This window comes from Ictalurus furcatus, chromosome 19 (assembly GCF_023375685.1).
Source record: "Ictalurus furcatus strain D&B chromosome 19, Billie_1.0, whole genome shotgun sequence".
In the NCBI taxonomy this organism is placed as follows: domain Eukaryota; kingdom Metazoa; phylum Chordata; class Actinopteri; order Siluriformes; family Ictaluridae; genus Ictalurus; species Ictalurus furcatus.
In genome coordinates this window covers 11,138,548-11,159,770 of record NC_071273.1, presented here as the reverse complement: position 1 = coordinate 11,159,770, position 21,223 = coordinate 11,138,548, and the positions used below count along the sequence as shown (strand labels likewise).

Sequence of the window (21,223 nt, the reverse complement as noted above, 5' to 3'; positions counted from 1 at the left end):
GACAACATCAAAGGGAACTACAGGCCTCTCTTGCATCAATAAAGCTCACTGTTCATGACTCCACTATCAGAAAGACGCTGGCATCAGAAAGACATCCATGGAAGAGTGGCGAAGTGAAAACCACTGCTAACCCAAAAGAACATTAAGACTCATCTGAATATTGCCAAAACACAGATTGATGATCCTCAAACTTTTTGGGAGAATGTTCTGTGGACTGAAACATGTGTGCACAGAACGTCAAAAGTGGAACTGTTTGGATGACAAGGGTCCCGTTACATATATATGTACATATGTATACATATGTATAATATACATTCTGGATGGGACAACAGTACATTGCAGAGCAACACACACATATTCACACCAATTTTTCAGTGGATAATTCACCTACTGGCAGGTGGTTACGAGGTTAGAAGAAACCAGAGAATACAGGAGAAATCCAAATATGGTGAGAACACAGATAGTAACCCTGGACCTGTGAGGCAGCACCACTGTGACCCACTCTACATTTTGTAACAGTAAAATTTATGCACTAATGGGAAAATCAATACTAAATGTATTTGCCCTCAACTGTTTAAGCCTGTATTACAAGATAATTGCAAGATAATGTAACACAATGAGTATATTAAATATCCACAAATGATATTTATTCAGTCTAATGTCTACATGATTTACACATGCAAAAGGTGTATAATCATGTGCAATTAGCTTGCTTTTACACAGACATAAAAGGCTAGGTTAAAGCTAATTGAACTGTAACTGCAAAATGACACTGGTGGAGGTGTAGAGAAGCATTTCCAGTCTAATCCATCTGTTCATTAGCCATGTATGATACTTGTTCATGTTCACTTATCCGCCACTGAGCTAGGAATACCATTGTCCCCCACAGAGGGCACACTTCAGAACTCCCATTTTGGCAGCACTTGCATTCATATGGAGTAGGCCATATGATCACACTGATCAATTCAGAATGGCGCCAAATAACATTAAGGTCCTTAATGGGACTACATAAAAGAATAATTTATTTGTCATGGATTTGAAATGGTGCCCTTTTATGTATTCTTTACAAATGGTTAAGGAATCGGTTCGGAACTCATCTTATACACCAGCAGTTTTTCCAACAATTATAATTGTGAATTTTTAATTAACATGATATAGTACCATTTATAAACATTTATAGTTACATTTAATTTGGTCCAGGAAACAAGTTCATTTCTGTTATCACTTACATTATAGCAGCTATAAACAGTCATTCCCTCACAAGCCTCTCTTTTATCTCTCTCGAAGTTAAAAACTAACATAACAAAAATAATAATGCAGCCTCACAGTTTGTGGAGCATGTGAAGCAAGTTGCAGTGAATTAATTGTTACTCCAGAAACAATAATGCTTAGAATGAGTGCATTATTATTATTTCAATTACAGCTGGCATTATTGTCAGAGCTGCTATTGCACAAAATTAATCAACAGCTTCTGATCAGATTCAAGAACTGAACAATATTTTATCATGAGTTTTATGGTTCAGACACCAATGTATAGCAGTACACTGTGGGATTACCTTACTGCTATGTTAATGTTATGTTACTTTCAAGCTCTAGTTTTCCATCTTTTAGTCCTAGTTATTCTTAATCATCTAATTTCTCCATAGTTTTTCACGGTGAGAATGATCTACAGACAGCCTCTGTAATGTCCTGACTTAAACTGTGGTTTTTTTAAATGACTTTTGACATCTGACACAATAAATCATCTTGGGTTTTACTCTAAAATGCAAAGAACAAAGATCATTTTTTATAAGCATGATTGCCAGACAGACAAAATGGATGAGTGGGATCATTCACACTCAAACATTTGTTCACAAGAACTTTAATTTGGTTATTAACAACAGTAATCTATAAGGGCAAATGGCCCATTACTTGTTTAATGTTAAATGCAGCATGTTTTAATGAGCATTAACACAACCAACCATGCAATGACTGAATGATCGCAAGGTCATCCACTACTATAATGTGATATTCTAAATCTATGATAAGCATTCTTCTGTCCTGAGCCAGCCAATACTTGCTGGAAGTGACATTGAATGTACAATGAAGTGCAGAAGCACAGTGTATTTAAGGAGAATGATGGATGTGATAACAAGCAAAGCATCAAGGAGCATATCACTCAAAGCTGGCAATACACTCAGGTACGCACAGACAGGTGATCGTAGTAAATAAGGACAGACTGATAGAAAAAAAAGTCCGGGGTTAAAACAAGGAGAATAAAACAATACTTTTTTTCTGTCCTGTCTGTGTCAAAAATTACTGTCATGCTATATTTCATCTAGGACAAAAAAATGGCATCCTTTTTTGACATGGCTCATATTTTGAACCTGTGTTTCTCTTCTATTTATCTTAATTTTCTAAAATTACAGGCACTCTAAGACTAAAGAGAACAATAAAAGAACTAAAACTGTATTGGATGAAGTCCATAAATCCTTCAGTTGAGTAAAAGTAGAATAACTTAGCAAAAATATTACTCTTTTAAAAGTCCAGAAAGTCTACTTGTGTTACAGTTTTAAAATACTTGGTTTCTACTTAACACTGACTTGAAAACATCTAAATTATATGTGGTAGACTGTAGAACTTGCGTGGTGACTGATAATTTTAATGTGAACACTCCCCCCTCTCTGTTTCCCTGTTCTGGCACCTTTTTTCCCTTTGTTCCTCTGTTGACTCAGGTACAGACAGATAAAGCACCTCACCATTCGCACATTCTTTTGTCTCCCTGAATACCATGCATTTACATACTTTCCTGAATAACATTTGCTCGTATTCCTATGACTTCTTGAAAACCATATATGGAGTTGTTCCTGTCTTACAGTGATATGCTTCCTGTTTTATGCAAATATACCCTTCTGTCTAGCCAATCAACAGTTAACCCATTGTCTCGTTGTTTTGTTGTGTGCCAAGCATGATATATACTCATTCATTGAATAAAAGAGAGACCTTTCCATTTGAACTTTGCCTGTCTGTGTGTTATTTGGCAAAGTTTCCCAAGTTTGGTGTGGGGAGAGGGCACCGTCTTTCTTGTGTACTCTCGCTTTCGCTCTTCTTAAGAATCGTAACCTGGAGATTCTTTATTCTCAAATCCTAACAGTTTTATGGGAGTTTGTTCCAGGATATCGATTCAAATCCTTACAGTTTTCTGGGGACTCATCCGGGCTAACTACTGAGAGGTAAGAATAATTTTAATTGATTTGCTCTGCCTTGAAGTAGATATCCCATGAATCCCACTTGCACTACATGTGTTGCATAAATATACAATGGCATTCTATGGAAGCAATTGGAAGTAACTGTTCGTTGAATCTTTATAGTGCTTAGGCTCCAGCCGCCGTGGTAGTGTTTTCTCCCAGCTTTAATCTATATCTTGGTTCTGGCTGGTGTGGTAGTGTTTTCGCCAGGCTTTATTGTATTGTGCTTAGGCTCCGGCCACCGTGGTAGTGTTTTCTCCAATTTTTATCTTTATTTTGGCTCCAGCCACTGGGTAATGTTTTCTCTTGGTTTTATTTGGCTCTGGCCGTTGAGTAGTGTTTCCTCCCTGCATAATTGTAAATATAAATAGTTTTTTTATGTATTGTCTTTGTTGTATGTTGTCCTTGTTGTGTGTTATTTGTTCTGTATGTAAATCATTACACATGGGTGGAAGTCATCAGTCTAAATCAGTGATAGCATTCAAACTGACAATTATTCAGGAAGTACATCTGACTCCACTACTGTCAGACTCTCTAACTCTTGTAACTCTATCGCTCATGCTGAGTTAAACGTTGCTGCACCTTTCGTGCAGGCTGCTAATTGTTTGGCAGACGAGATGGGTAAGTGGGCTGCCAAAGAGGGCTCACCCTCTCCTCACATCCATGACGCCAAATCCAAAGACTCAATTATCTCCTTTTGATAAATCATAATGGGCAGACAAGTTCCAACCCCGTGGACTAAAGCTAACCCTGGTATTTCTTTTACAGGAGTCCTGGACATGATTGTCAGCGATAAACACTCAAGCGTTAATTTCAAAAATAAAACAAACAATGTATTTGCTTCTCTCCCTTTACCTGCAAAGAAACCTACTCCCCTTAGGTGATACAGTATTAGAAAAGCCTCAACCCCAGGAATTTTGGAGAAGCCACTTTTGGATCTCCCACATAGCCGTCGCTCACACGGTCGTTCTAACTGACTCTCAACACCAGTAGATTCACGCCAGCAGACGGAAACAGTGCCGGAACCAGATCCAGCTCACTCGAGAAAGGGGAAGATTCACAATCAAGCAGCCCTTAGGGGGCCTCTTCTTGCCTCACCTTAACACATACACATATAGATTTTATTGTTTTAGCCTTGAGAACACAAGCAACGACTCATGCCCTGTCTAGGGAGAGTGTGTGCAGGTCCTGTTGGGACCTAAAAGGGCATTGATAAGTTTACTGTGAACGCGCCTCCTCTCTGTTTCCCTGTTCCTGTGTTGGCACCTTTTTTATCTTTGTTCCTCTGTTGACTCAGGTCTCAGGTACAGACAGATAAAGCCCCTCACCGTTTGCGCATTCCTTTGTCTCCCCGAATACCATTTGCATGCATTTATGTACTTTCCTGAATAATATTTTCTCTTATTCCTATGACTTCCTGAAAACCATATATGAAGTAGTTATGCAAATATGCCCTTGCGCCTAGCCAATCTATAGTTAATCCATTGTCTCTGATGTGTGCCAAGCACAATTTATACTCTGTCGCTCTTTGAATAAATGATAGATCTTGCCATTTTAACTTTGCATGTTTGTGTGTTATTTGGCAAACTTTCCCAAGTTTGGTGTGGGGTGAGGGCGTCGTCTTTCCTGTGTACTCTCGCTTTCTCTCTTCTTAAGAATCGTAACCCAGTTTTATGGGGACTCGTTTTGGGATATCGATTCAAATCCTACCAGTGACCCAAATAATTACATTTTAATTAAAGGTAACAAACTGTAATAATATTTGTTTGGCAATCATCTACACAATGATATATGATTATGCATGAAATATTTTTTTAGAGAATAATGAATTAGTCAAAATAGAAAGCTTATATAATTGCATGAATGGATAAATGCATTAATGAGCAGGTGTTCACCTGCTGACTAGTGGGTATACATTATGTTTTAGTGTGTTGATGGGATTATATATTATATATACCCCTATAAGTATCCCATATGCCAGTAAATTATTTTAATGCACAACACCATTATAAAAACAACTAATGTCAGCTTGCAGATACTGACAATCCCCCGACACCCTCCCACCACCCCCGTCTGATCTTTTGTTTCACCATGAGCTCAACAAAGACAAAGCTGAGCAAGATAAGTTTTATGTTAATAGATTTAAAGGTAGGCTCATTCTCCTTTAAAGCAGTAAAGTCTTTAAGATGGTACAAATTAAAGACTGCAAACTGCAGTGGTCTACAGTGTGACATCGGGAGACTTTTTCCTTTTAGCATGTTTTGGAAGGCTGTTCATTAACGTCCCTTTTAAATTCATAATTGCATTTCACCCACTCAGTTACTCAAGTGAAGCATGATCTCTTATATGCCAGATAGAGAAAGAAAAAGAAAGGATAAAGAAAATTTCAAAGTCAAATTTGAGAAATGTGAGAAGAGATGAAGAGAAAATGGAGTGAAAGTCCAATCAAGCATTATAGTATAATCAGTTTGGTATGCCGGCATTGATTTTCCAGTTTAATCTAATTGTTGGGAGCTGCTTGACTGAATCCATTAAAGATGCTCACCGTTGTTTTAGCCCTTTCATTGATTCTTTTAAAGGCAAAGTCAAGACACTGGAATTTCCAGGGACAGACAATGCACGACCTCATTTAACAGCCCTGTCCAAATATCTAAAAAAAAAAAAGTAGCAACTCCCATAATCTCTTAACTACGCCTACCAATATACTGTATCCCTAGCTCTGTGATCACACAGCAAATCTTTGACTTTGCCTGGCCCAATAATTCTGGATTAATTTGAGATGTTCGTCAGTATCAAATTTAATGAATGCCATTGGGATGATCATATACTCTACAGAGGACTGCAATAACTGATTCAAGTATCATGTATTAGCTTTAAAAGATGACAAAAATGAACACTATGTGTTAGAAATGTGCTGTACATGTTCCCATTGAGTAAAATATATATAAAAAATCTATATAAAATGTATAGTGAATTTAGACTTCTGGAACCTACTTACTGCATGTGCACTTATTTAGCCAGACTGATTTGAGCTAGCAGGAAGTCTACAGAAACTCAAACACTCATTACCACCATGGTGAGCAGAAAAGCAGCTCAGAACACACAACATGCTGAATATCGGGTTCCAATCCTGTCAGACAAGAACAGAACAGTTGAGGACTGTAAAAACAAAAAAACAAAAAAGATAACCTAGTCTTTTTCATTATCTTCAGCTGTCCAGGATAAATGCTATATAGATAGACTCAGCACAACTGGGAGCTCTTTATTCTTATTTTAAATAAACTATATTTAAAATACATACACCACGACATGCACACTAATTACAAGATACCCACTGTATATGAAAATAGTACCTCAGGAGTCAATGCTGTATGGTTTTCAAATTGAAGTTAATTGCCACCTTTGTTTTAGTGTTATCAAAGCCCTCTCTTACCCCTCAAATTGCGAATGAAGTCTTCCAACATCATCTTGCGGTCGGGTTTGATGTTGGGGCTGTACATGTCTGTGTTGAGGAGGATGATGGCGAAGGCTAGGATGAAGATGGTGTCTGGGTTGTGGAACTGCTGCACCACATCTGGATTGCACATGCAGTAGCGCTGGCTAAAAAAAGAATCCAAAAACAAGGAGAGGGACAAGTACAAAATGTTAACATTTCTACATTCTAGAGGAGAGTTTACAGCAAACACATAAAACTATTATTGTAATGACATTTAACCTGATCTGTTATATACTTCATTTATCACTGAAATTGCTTAGCACTATTTGTTACTCGCGTGCTAAGCAATTTCAGTGATGAATGAAGTATATAACAGATCACATTAAATGTCATTATAATAATACAGAAATATACAGTAGATGTATCCATAATGGCTGCGGAATTACAACCTTCCATTCCATTAAGGGTTTAAGACTATAAAAAATATGCCTGTAATGCAATGTAATTTAGAAACCCATTTCATATGCAAACACAAATATAGTGACTTTCTAACAGCAGCTGGTCAAATAAGTCACAGAACAGAATGGCAGTCTAAAATATGATGCTGAAGTGATTTATAAGCTCTTATATAGAGCAGAAATAATGCCTTAGCACCACGTTTCTCTAGTGAATGTGGTGTAAGGCTCAGCTGCTCTTTAAATATAATCTTAGAGGGTAAATACTGCTGGCCTACACCTACCATGTCTAATCTAATGCCTTTACACCTGAAACACAGAGATAGGTCAACCTAGGCTAACTCGATTTTCAAGAAATTGACCAAGCTCAACATATTGAGTTACCACTAAAGAAAACGGACACACAAAGACTCCAGTATGGAATTAGAAATCCAGGATCGTGGCATTTTTGGTTTCCTATTCTATTCTATACCATTCCAGTGCTGGTGTTTTACAAACTCCTGGATGTAGGAGAATAATTTACAACATACCATATGCATGCATCATTATTACAGTATCATAAAACCACATACACCTGTCCTGGACCAAATAATCCGAACAGATAAATGCAATAACTGTGTACACAAACTCTGGAAAATGTTCAACGTGCGACAAAAACTTTTAGTATTGCTTATGGGAGCACTGTCGCTGTCTTAACATAATTTGAACTTTGCCAGAATCATTGGTCAATTTACTAAGCTTAGATGCCATTTTGCTTTTTTCCACGTTTCAGTTTGTGCATAGCTTGTTGCCATTTTGCCTTCACTACTCATTTCAGAAAATAGCAAATGTCTAATCCACACCACTCCTCTGTGTTTTAGCTTTAGTATGTGGGTAAAATCTCATATCTGGCTTCAAACATTTCAGATATCTAGCCCAGGGGTCATAAACTGGTGGATCTTGCTTCGGATGCAGTCCCAGCTAAATATTTTAGTTGAATGAACTAAGCACTTATACACTGTATAAATACACTGTAGCAGATTTTAAAAAAACCCCAAAAAAAACCCCCCCAAAAAAAACCTGGCTGTAGTTTTCTAAACATGAACAATTGCAGCGTCCTCTTTTCCTCTTTTTCCTTCTATGGCAGGTTTTCTCACACTAATGTCTAATACACAGTAATCTCTAATTGAATTACTGTGTAATTCCTGCTTAATACAATTACTGCTTACCAATAAATTATTGTGTAAAAGGCCGCTCGTGTTGGCTACTGTTTGTATTATCACTTATGACGACTTATGTGGTTCAGGTGGGTGAGTGGGTTGTCCACTAATCGTAGGGTTGGAGGTTCGATTCCCGGCCCACATGACTCCACATGCTGAAATGTCCTTGGGCAAGACACTGAACCGCAAGTTGCTCCCGATGGCAAGTTAGCGCCTTGCATGGCAGCTCTGCTACTATTGGTGTGTGAGAGTGTGTGTGAATGGGTGAATGAGAACCAGTGTAAAGCTCTATATAAGTGTGCCATTTACCATTTATGTAGTTTTGTTTTGGTCCTGTTTCATCCCTATAATGACGGTGGTTGATTACACTAATGTGTTCACGTGTTTTGTGTCTCACATTGATCGTTTTTATTCTATCCAGTTGTTTCTGAATCATTCTGTTTTTTCTTTTGTCTATGTCTAAGCATTGGTTTCTAGTTCTGTTTCCTGATTGATGACCCTTGCCTGTTTCATCCAGGTGTGATTATGCATATTCCTTGTTTAATCCGGTCTCCCTGTTCTTTGACACTAGCTACAGACATTGACTATGATGTTTGGATTAGTCCTAAATTACTCCCTGGGTTTTTGTATACTCAAATATAGATTGGCATTATTTTGACACTCATTAAAAGTCTTTAATTCTTGCATTACATTATATACAGTGGTGCTTGAAAGTTTGTGAGCCCTTTAGAATTTTCTATATAGCTGCATAAACATGAGCTAAAACATCCTCAGATTTTTTTAGAAGTCCTAAAAGTAGACAAAGAGAACCCAATTAAACAAATGGGACAAAAATATTATACTTGGTCATTTATTTATTGAGGAAAATAATCCAATATTACATATCTGTGTGTGGCAAAAGTATGTGAACCTTTAGGATTAACATTTATTTTGAAGGTGAAATTAGAGTCAGGCGTTTTCAATCAATGGGATGACGATCAGGTGTGAGTGAGCGCCCTGTTTTATTTAAAGAACAGGGATCTATCAGAATCCGATCTTCACAACACATGTTTGTGGAAGTGTATCATGGCATGAACAAATGAGATTTCTGAGGACCTCAGAAAAAGAGTTGGAAAAGGTTGTTTCCAGGCTGGAAAAGGTTACAAAATCATCTCCAAAGAGTTTGGACTCCATAAGTCAGTCTCCCACTTGTCCATAACCACCAATAACCATGTTTTCTCAAGTGTGTCATATTTTGACATTAATTTAGTATACACTATACATTCACATGCAGCCTGTCTTTGAGAGGTCTTGAGTAAATGCACCAATTCTGATTATAGTTCAATCATTTCTCCCCATGGATTTTGACTTTAACAATGCATTTGTCCATGTTAATTGTGTTTGCCTTGCTTAAACACACAAAAGTTCACACTGACTACAAAACCTCATGAATCGTGAATTCTAGAATGCTTTGTGAAGCCTTTTGAATTTTAAGGAAGCTCTGTTTTTTGCTATTTCGGAAGTGCTGAAGGCTGTGTGCTCAAGTGAAAACTCTAATTTCATAGTAATAAATCAGCACTTCCAGGTACGAGTTCCCCCCCCAAGGCCTGTGCATACTGAACAAGATGTTTGATATCTACATCTCTGCAAGCCAGTGAGTATACATGTACATATACACACTTACATTTTGCGCATCGATGTCAGCTGAACAGAGAGATTTTATTGAGATTTTATTGTATTATGTATGATATTGATGATTTAACTCAGTTGTATAGTTCATTCATCACAAAAAAGGTTGCTTAGCTTTGTTCTTTGGTTTCATGGTAATGAGAAATATGAAACGCTGGCAGTCCCACTAACTCATTTATTCCCTCTTTCATTAAGAGACCAGCTGCTTTGAGCGTTGCTGCTTTTCTCCTCAGATCCATTTATTCATCTCTCTCTGCCATGCTCTATCCCTCCTCATGTTTTTAGGAAGGATTTGGCAAAATAGCAAAGGTAGCAGTGGGCGAGGAAGGCAGAGACAGACTGGGTTATGTTATGCAATCATAGTTATTTATAAACCAGCACCAAACATGCTAAAATGAAGCACTACAGGCTCGCAGATGTCACTGTGGTTTCCAGAATTAAACAAAACAAAAAGGTTAACTAGGCCTATCTAACGGCTGAAAACACAAAATTTGTGCCATGATGACTAAATAAGGACACTCATTCAAGCGTTTTGTACTAATTTCTTTAAGTAATTTAATTTTGACAACTGACTGAATAGTAACAAGCCTGCTGATGCACACAAACCGCAACATTGGTTCAAGTCCAACGTTCACTTAATTACCACCCAATAAGTAAAACCAAGGGGCTTGAATTTATACAGTAAAAAAGTTTGCGTCATTGTGTTCATATATGGAAATAAAAGTGGATTTTTTAGTGGGCGTGGCTTCCATGGCATGAGGTGTGACTTTGTGTCCATATGTAGACATCCTTAAGCAAGTAAAGCCAGATTTACATTATGTGATTTCATCAATCTTTTAAGATTATTCATTACATTGTTAAAATGATCTCCATAAAATCTTAGTCAAATTCGATAACATATTATATTATATGATTAAGATACTCTAATGACAGACCTGTGATTATAGAAAACTACAACATCCTGTTTATGTTATTGATCAATCAGCATGATCCAGGCTCAGGCAAAAACAACAACAACTGGGTTTACATAACAAGAAGCATTCTTCTCAAGTGAGCTTGAGTTATTAAGGATATCCCCCCATTCATTAGCATATTTTGTTGCTGTTTAGCTATTTATACATTCGAGAATAAATCTGTAGCTTAAGTATTTTAGATTGCACGTCATGAAAGAGGTCACACTCCGTTATTTTAATAAAAAATGTATGCCATTTGTTCTCAATGGCACTAAATCTGCTGCGGGTGAGGATTTCACATGATGTGCTCTGAAGACCAAAGAATTCTTTTACAGTGTGTTTTATTTGCTGTGACAGCAAAACTGTGCTGAAATTTGTACTGTGCAAACCTTGTTTAATGCATTGACATTCTAACTTAGAAAGAGAGGATGCTCTGCAGTCAGACCCATTTCAGTAAATCTCTATCCTTGTCTAAAACACAAAATAGGGATGTGATATTCATAAAATAACACAATAATGCTCATGAAAATGTCTTAAGTTAAAAGTCAGGGCTTTGACACCTATACCATATGTGTTAGATCTCTTAATAATTCATTTTTGGCATGTTAAAGAGATCACCTTTAATTACAGCAGTAGAGGTGAGTGTAACTGTCACGATTTCCCCTTGCGCAAGGCGGTGGAGCACGCAGCGCTCCCTGAAGCTCGAGGCACAACAGCGTGCTCTTCCGGGTTCAGTGACTTTGTTTACGTATTACACGTGTATTTGTTATGGTTTATGTCATGTCTCCACCCCTGTTATGTTACTGGATGTCTCCCTCACGCGTTCTCATTAATCACAGCTGTTTTGTGTTACACCCTTGCTTTTTAAACCCCTCGTGTGTCCTTGTTAGGCGAGAAGTATTAAGTGTTTGCTGAATACCAAGTATGCGTTCTCGTTTCCAGTTTTGATCTTGTTCCTAGTCTCTCGTTTGTGCTTTGCCTTGCCTTGCCTTCTCTATGGCCATTTACCCTTCTCCTGGCCCTTTGCCTGTTTTTGAACATGCCTGAGTTTCTCGTTTTTGGATTTGTTTGCCAATTTCCTTTTCATAAAACCCTTAACTGCATGTGCATCCGCACAAGACTTAATTCATTACAGTAATGACGTATTCTACAGACGTGAAAAATCTCTTAGCATTTTGCTAGTCTAGGCTGTTTCTTACTTTTCAGGTAAATATAATGGACACCATAAGGCTTGTTACTCTGCAGCTTATGAAGCCAACCTTGCATGGGATTAAACACATTACAGAATACATTTTAAACTATTTAAGTTAAGTGAAATATTTTGATTATCACTATGTAATCAGAGATGCACAAAAATACAGCAAAATCTGTATTTCTTGATACGTAATCTTAAACATAGCAAAATATATTACAAAAGTAAATTTACAAAATCAATGATACTATCTCATTGATTTCTAAAGTATAATTGTACCAAATATTAAGATGTTGTTATATTTTCCTCTGTACCTTGTTAAGTATATAGCTTGCACCTAAAGACTATCCTATGTCCATTCCAGGACTCTTACAGTACTTCACAATATCATCATAATGAACACCCTTTCAACACACTTAGTACTGATTTCATAGCATAAAGTTTTATAAGAATAATGATTTATATGGGGATGGGTTCTCTTTTAGGTCTGGTTCCTCTCAAGGTTTTTTCCTCATGTTGTCTCAGGTAGTTTTTCCTTGCCACTGTCACTTCTGGCTTGCTCAGTAGGGATCTAAACCTACATGCATATTTCTGTAAAGCTGTTTGTGATGATGCCTATTATGAAAATAGACACTATACAAATAAAATCTCATTGAATTTAACATAGTGGCAGGATAATTTGCCTGCTTGCTAGCATGCAGATCAGTAGCTAATACAAAACTATGATGTAAATCAGATCATGTGAAGTCTCCATTTCCTATTTCTCTGATGCTATATAGACACAAGTCAATTGACATGTTGCTACTGTTCCATTTGTTTGCTGACATGTCCAAGTGTTTGGAAGTTGCTGTATTGTTAATTGGGTAAATGGTGCTACCAATATTGCATTTTGTGTTTCAACTGCATGTACTGTATCTGAAACACCACCTGTTATAAATATAAATTGTGTTTTCTGGCTGCTGATTGTAGGGTGAGTTTCATGCTGTATCAAGTGCGCCACCTGTGATAGGGCAGTACTACTGTATGTGTGTGTGTGTGTGTGTGTGTGTATGCGCGCACGTGTTCTCACCTGAATGCTTCTATGAGCCGCTCCACTTTCTGGGCCTCTCCCTGAACACGGATGTGAGCCTGGAACTTTCTCAGAGCCTCGTCCAGCTCCATCCCAGAGAAATCCATTTCATCTACCACACAACTACAGAGCAGAAAGAAAGAAAGATCCTGAAAGAGGGACTGAAGCAGAGTTAAAGAAAAGTAAGCAGTACAGCGTTAATGGTAAGCAGAGGAGGATGGGTCCTCTTGATTAGTATTTTCCTCTTCGGCTTCGTCCTAATACTTATCACTTTCTGCTTTCTCATTAGGGATTTATGAACGTGGCTGTTGTTAAAAGTGTTAGATAAATAAATTGAAATTGAAGGTGAGCAAAAGGCCTCCCGTATTGATACCTTTGAATATTAAGACAAGAAGGAAACAACTGAGAGGAAAAACAAGAAAAAGTGATGTCAGGTAAGGTATCTCTCCTAAGATTTTCTATAAAATTATTGGTATTCCTGAAAGACACACACACACACACACAGAGAGAGAGAGAGAGAGAGAGAGAAGGAGTACACATAGACAGTATCATATCCAAAGGGTTACAGTTCCCCATAATGTGAAAGACACCCATAAATATGCCCTGAAGACTAGAATAGCACGACTATTCCTGACTAATAGTATAACTCTAATCTTTAACCCCATACTCACTCTTTCATTTCAATTCAATGTGCTTGAGAACAGAGCCAAAATAACACAAATATACCACTGTACAATTATTTATGCACTGCATCTATGATTTACTAATATCAGAGAGCGAGAGAATATTTAAAAAGAGATTAATCACTTAGAACTGAGAGATGAATTCTTCCTAACCTCACTTTCCTGTTTTATTATATTATATAATAATGATGCTGAGAATTTGCTGAGTATCATTTAGTAGTGAGAAGCACACTTGAGCCAGCTTAGTTGAGGCCGTATTCTGCATATACTGTACAGACACAGAGCTTCAGTCCAACGTACACAGGTCATCATGTTCCAGGACTTGCCTCCTAGAAAACACATGTTGAAAACTTGTCTAAAACATTTGCTATTTAAGTGTGATTTCCTGAGACAGTAAATGTCAAGCTCTTTCTTAACAGTCGTGTGGAGTGGAATTTGGAATTTTGTGGAATTTTTTAACGTATTTTCTCTAACACTTAACTTATTGTTAAAGAAGCCTGTAGCCTTTTTAAATTCTTTTCAAAAAAATTATATACAGCAGAAAATGTCAAAATTTCACCATTTGAAAGGGTTTTTTCAGGCCAGCATACGTGTGTATGTGTGTGTAGACATCAGAATATGCTGAGAACAGTGCTCAGGAGTACACAGTCTTCCAGATGGAGCACTATTTGCTGTGATGTGAATGCAAATGATGTGACAGGCAGATCTGGCTCTGATTTTAAAATGAGTACAGCAGACGGGCAGACTGACTCAGCATACGTGCACACACAGAAATGAGTAGTATGCCACTACGACAGACCAAAGGTGTGTCCGAAACAGAAGGCAGCTGTCTTGACGCTCATGAGTTGGTGTCCTGCAAGACAGCACTTCAGGGGCTATGAATGTACATGTAAATAAACCGTTCCTGAATATTTCACAATATTGCTAAAATTATATTTTGTAAATCCCCTTTGTAAATAGTGCACTGTTAATTATGGTTAGTAGGAAGTCAGTGGCATTTATGTTAATTTGTTTTCTCTTGGTTTTGGGTTAGCTAGGGAGTGAAGGAAGGAAATGTATTTTTGTTTTCTTTCTTGTTAGGTTATTTAGTTCCGTTTTGTATAGTTAGAGAGAAATTTTGTTTATTATCTTGGCCTGGTCAGCTTCCGAAGTTTAAACCACTAAAAAGAGAGAGAGAGAGAGAGAGAGAGAGAGAGAGAGAGAGAGAGAGAGAGAGAGAGATAATAAACACAAAGCAAACTCAATCCTGGTCTCACCAAGCCGTTATTTTATTGTATGTTGCGGCTCGACCTAGATTGGGTAGTAACACAAACTTGATATGCAAGCAAAGTGTAGACCCTGGGGAAAAGATGTGTGTGTGTCTCAGTGCTTGGTGAACTGAAGTACTCTCACAAACAAAAGCTTCTCTGCAAGCTCGTTTCATTGCGCCACACTCGTGAATACCTTTGTGTAAAATTCACAGCACCTTTGTGCCAAATTTCAATAACCGATCTTGTTCAGTTCTGCCATCCTATACTCTCTGTTACTGATACTCTTTAAAAGCCATAAAGATGGCACAAGCTGTGTATAGATGTATTGAAATATTCCTGTATTTGATTTTTTTTTTTAAACAGTAATTTAAAACGTCTTAATATACTGGTGGCAATGTGCTTCACATAACCTACGCTGCTTAAAATCATTTACGATGCTTTTTGTGTAGGTTAGGCATCATATCTGGCTACCTCAATGGCACACAATGCCCCAACCTTCCTAGAGCTTTCAATCAGCACAGCAATCTTCACCCAGTATAGACCCAGTTAAGTTCCTGTGTGAGAATACTTGCCATCATTTGCATCACATAAATCCATAAATGAACAGTACACTTGTTTTTACCATCACTGGGAGCTGTTACCACAGTAAATCAATAAACCATCACCAATGCACAGGCCTACTGCACACTCACATCTCATTTGCTGAGCATTTTCATACATATCATTATATCATTACGGTTTATCCCTCCCATGACTATCACTGTCAGAAAACTCCCATCTGCAGGTTGCTTATCCTCTCTCTGGGCCTGCAGCGCACCAGTACTGTAAGCCTGTATCACACCAAGAGCCCTAAATAGCCATGCACTGCTCCTCTGAGTGTAGCTGAAAAGCATATCACTGTGGCCAGATGGCAAGGAGCACTTTACCCAGTGGAGTGAAACCAGGTTATGCATACCCCCCCAGGAATCTCATCTCCATGTCAGTCACTTTAATGGGGTTTTAAACACCAAGGACTCTGGATTCTGAAGACAGACAGACAGACAGATAGGGACTCAATATGTGTGCTGAGGGTCAGCCTCTGTATGTAAGAGTCTCTTTGAAAAATCAGGGTCTTAATTCCATGGGACACATACAAATGTTGCTGAGGTCTTTTCCAGTCTTGAATAGTTTCAGTTGTGGTAGAGCATAACCTAAAAGATTCTAAATCAGCCCACTCTGAAATCAAGCTCTGTCGTATGAGAGCGCATGCTAGTACAATTCCTCTGTCTGTTATTTGGTCTCATAGCTAACCTCATGGAATTGCTTCTGTATCTAATTTTATTCACAGCTGTCATAATAGCGGCGCATAGGCTGATTTATATGTATAGACTTTGAGGTAAAGGTGTGCACTGGGACCGGAATCCCGCAGGGTTCAACAAAAAAAAGTTACTAGGGAAGCGAGGGTTTTTTACTTTCATGCAGGTTGGAGTGGGTGAGAAGATACGAATTGGGAAGATGCAGGATTAACATGAGGCATACTGTATCTGCTGCTCATGGCACATTTACTGCTTCCATTCATTCAGCATCAGTATCTGCTTAATCCTGGTCAGGGTTTTGGTGAATTAAACGACTATGTTGTTCATATTTTTACAAACAGAACCAGCTTAGTTCATCTGAAAATATTCTGGACAGGTGCAAACAATAATAACATCATTAACGTTCGAGATTGGTCAAACTTTCTGCAGAAGCAGGCGTTTTGATTGTGGGTAGGAATGGAATTAAGAAAACAGTCCCACGCACATCTACTTTGAGGAAAGGGTCTGGTGCCATTCCATTCCTGCACAATACTGAATTTGTACATCGTCCTACCTCCACTGTAAAGTTTCCAGATTTACCAATCTCAAATCTCTTCTTAGCTACCAGTAATGTCTTGTATTTATTTTTCAACAATTGATTCACTACAAATGGATATTTCATTGATCATAGCCAGCAGGCAACCCTAATGTAACTGTGAATGTTCCTCCAGCTGCACACATAATTATTGTTTGTTTTATGCAATCCTGCTGGTTGGAAACAGATGTTGCCTGCCTTTGCTCTGACTGCTAGAGTAACAAGGTTACTCTGAGGAGGCTAATTATTAAACAACTGTGTAATACTAATAAGTAACCGTTTAACAGATAATGAGAAAGACAGCTTTAAAAAAAATACTATTTAATAATAATTATTAGGCTATTTATTCAGCTTTCTCCTCAGTCTTTCTTTCTTTCCCAACTCCTGCCTGCACTGGCTATATGACCCCTCACAACCTTCAACCTTCCAAATTAGTCCTGCAAGATGCAGCAGCAGCATGGACAGACCCAGCCATAATAAATCTTACACACACACACACACACACACACTCACACACACCCACACACAGACGCACACACACGTTTGTCATACAATTCTTGTGAGGACCTTACACTCACATCTCATATATTATTAATGCAGCTAATCAATGCTTTGTCTACAACTAAATCTGACCCTTTTCCTCACGGGGACCAGCCAAAAGTCCCCACAAGGTCAAATAAATTTACACACACACACACACACACGGCAGTGGGATATCATTCCCTGTGCGTCTCTTTACAGACTTTGAATGCAGGGGCTCAGCTGCTGCTCGAGGAGATCTCATTAAAAGATGCCATCATTCTCTAAAGCCACTGAGAAGAAGAAGAAAAAAAAAAACAAAGCTAAATGCACATCCCCAGTTCACTGAGGCAATATTCTCTCTCTCCTCTATGTGTGAAATACACACACGTTCATTTTTTCTTCTCTTTTACACTCTTTCAGCTGGCTTTTTTGTACTATTTCTGTTTTTACCAACCTGCCCTGCTGCTTCAAAACCAGTAGGGCTTTCAGATCTCTAAAGATTCTCTCCTTCCCTCTCTCCTTCACTTCTTTTTTCATATTCTTGCTGTACAATTGTTGTATTTTAACCACTCACTCCAGGACATCTCTGTTGAAAGGCTTCTTGCTGTTTCCGAGGAACTCGCCAATCATCTGGCGGCTCAGGCCCTTCCTCTGCAGCAGGAAGTGTGCCACGCCTATGGGTGTGTCAGGAATGAAACCTCGTGAGATGAGAAACTGGAGGCCTTTATCTGGATTTCTGTTCAAGAAAAAGAAATGTACACAATTATTCTTAATTGCACCAAGCATTTTATATCTAGCATCACATAAAACATCTGGAGGCAAACAGAGTGACAATAATATACTGTGATAGACAATATTGACTAATATACAGTGATATACATTGATGGATAGAATGAAAATGATTGAGGACAAACACAGGATATAATCTGCACATGCATTGCTATGTAGCTGCAACCAATTCATTAGCCTAATTAGGAACGATTAGGGGGGAAAAAAGCTCATTGCAGACAGATAGCCCTCTTTTAAAAAGCATCTCATATTTGGGTTTTATCTCTCCATTCAGTAAAGTGTATTAGCTGTTGAATCTCTAGCTGTCATAACACATTTCTTTTGCTCTCTCAGAGCGTGACTTCCAGCCATGATGCAGCACTTCTACCTCATCTGACTCCCTCTCTTAAAGCTACAGTTGCAGCTGCAAAACCAACAAAAACATGGTTAATGAATGTGGGGTACCCAAACCTATAATAGGATGTACTTGAGCTGCTGTGAGTTGTCCTGACAAAACTGTTTTTTTTTTTTAAACTCACAGTCAGCACTGTGCCAGGGTGTCAGATCACAAATGGTATGAAATTTGTATGCATGCGTTATACACCAACTCAGATACAACATGGCCAACTTCAGGCATAAAAGAAATCGTAACAGGCAACCAATCGGGGAGAAAAAGAATAAGAGAAAAAAAAAGGAAAACAGGAGTCTGTGAGTGAAAGAGTCAATATGATATTGCAGTCCTGCAGTGGTGGCTCAACAGTTAAGGCTCTGGGTTACAGATCAGAGCGTCAGGGGGTTCAAGCCCGAGCTGCCACTGTTGGGCCCTTGAGCAAGGCCCTTAACCCTCCCTGCTCCAGGGGTGCCATATCATGGCTGATCCTGCTCTCTGATCCCAACTTCCTAACAAGCTGGGATATGCGAAGAAAAGAATTTCACTGTGCTGTAATGTATATGTAACAAATAAAGGCTTCTTCTAAAAGAAAATGACTTCAGGAGTAACAGATTTTTTTTCTTACTTTGTTCTATAATTGGGTGGAAGCTAGTGACATCTGACTTGTCCTCATTGTGCAATTTGTATCATTACTCAGTTGTGACATTGTTCAGCTAGAATACTCACTATAGACTGTAGTGACCAACAGGAAGTGTTTTTACAGGTATAATAGCCTGTATTTTGTTTTTTTAAACTCTGTGATATCATGCAAGAGTGAGTGGGCAGAACCGTGTGCTCACCTTGGTGTGTATATTTTTGCTCTTTGTTTTTGTCTCATGTAATGTTTTTGGTGGGCTGGAGCAGATTAGATAATACATTTCATAGCGAGTGCAAATTGTGTAATAAAAATAAACTTGTAGGAAGTGACCAGTGTTGGGTAAGTTACTCAAAAAAAGTAATCCACTACAGATTACTAATGACTACTTTAAAATTGTAATCTGATTACGTTACTGATTACTGCATGTAAAAAGTAATCAGATTACTAATTTACTTTCATGTTACTTTCCAAACATATCAAACCTACAAAAATACACTACAAAGTGAAACTCGTAGTGCTTTCAGTAATTTTAACGTGCATCAACGTATGACATGATCAGAAAAAGTTGGATTTATCATAAAACTTGCCTTAGGTGTTGTCACTGTTTGTAGGACTACCAGACCGATTAAATATAAAACTTTTCTAACTAGTCTAGTTTGGTGTTGCTAGCCAAGGGGAGGCACAGCTAAGCTATCACTGAATGGGTTTAGCTGCTACAGAGCCATGCAAAGTACATTATCTTTCCTTATGCTCTGCTCATATCATGTTCACCTAAACTGGAACTCATATAGACATTTACACACCTTCTTTTCTTGCTCAGCATCAGAGAATGTTAATGTTTCAGTTTAAACCCATTTACTGCTTTAAAAAAAGGCATATATCCATTTTTCTTCACACTGACTGTGGGCTAGCATTTGGCAGAATAGAGAGCTGTCAGCCAATCATACACAAGCTCTATAGGTTTCGATTACAGTGGAGCAATCAGTAGTTTTTTTCTCTTTCACCAGGTACTCAGTATTTGTGAGTCACAGTGATATGATAAGTAGTTTAGGATGCAGCCTTGGATTCTCCCTGAATGTGTATTGACTTGGCATTCACAGATGTAAGTTTAATCCATGTGGTGCAGTCCAAACAACATTAAGAAATCTTCTTCAACTATTATCTTGTACCAGTACCTGTGTTGCTTTAACAAATGAGGCCTGCGTTTGTATACAGCAGCTACACAATATACGGCCAAAAGTATGTAGACAGTCCCACCTTTGATGCTATACCACCTTCCATGTTTTCTGGGAAGACATCCCACTACACTTTGGATCATGGCTGTAGGGATTTGTGCTCATTCAACTACAAGAGCATTAGTGAGCTTGGAGACTCATGTTGGACAAGAAGACCTTGTTTGCAGTCGTTGTTCCAGTTCATCCCAAAGGTGTTCCATGGAGTTGAGGTCAGGGCTCTGTGCTGGCCACTCGAGTTCTTCTACTCCAGCCTACTTAGCAAATCAGGTCTTCATTGAGCTCGTTTTATGCACAAGGGCATTCATATGCTGGAACAGGTCTGCGCCTCTTAGTTCCAGTGAAGGGAAATTGTAATGCTACAACATACAAAAATATTCTATACAAATATGGGCTTCCAACTTTGTGGCAACAGTTTGGGGAAGAACCACACAGGGGATGTGATGGTCAGGTGTCCACATGCTTTTGGACATATAGTATATTTTGGACGAGAGATTACAGCCGAACTGACCACTATAAGGAAAGAGAGAGAGAGAGAGAGAGAGAGAGAGAGAGAGAGAGAGAGAGGGGATGGAAAAAGAGCAAGAAATCTCCAGACTTCGTATTGTGCTAACGGACATCTTGTTTCAGCCATCTTTCATTAAAAAGGACATACACACACAGTGTGACACA

At 38.3% G+C, this 21,223-nt stretch overlaps 1 protein-coding gene across 1 annotated transcript in view; it reads right to left on the bottom strand.

The window, feature by feature from the left end:
- iqsec3a (IQ motif and Sec7 domain ArfGEF 3a) overlaps nucleotides 1-21,223 on the bottom strand; it is a 65,188-nt gene that overhangs the window by 27,068 nt on the left and 16,897 nt on the right. The window contains exons 3-5 of the mRNA XM_053649945.1: nucleotides 18,098-18,259; nucleotides 13,200-13,322; nucleotides 6,661-6,827 (exon numbers count right to left, since the gene is read on the bottom strand). Coding sequence (XP_053505920.1) covers nucleotides 6,661-6,827; nucleotides 13,200-13,322; nucleotides 18,098-18,259 — 452 coding nt within the window. The remainder of the gene's footprint in view (nucleotides 1-6,660; nucleotides 6,828-13,199; nucleotides 13,323-18,097; nucleotides 18,260-21,223) is intronic.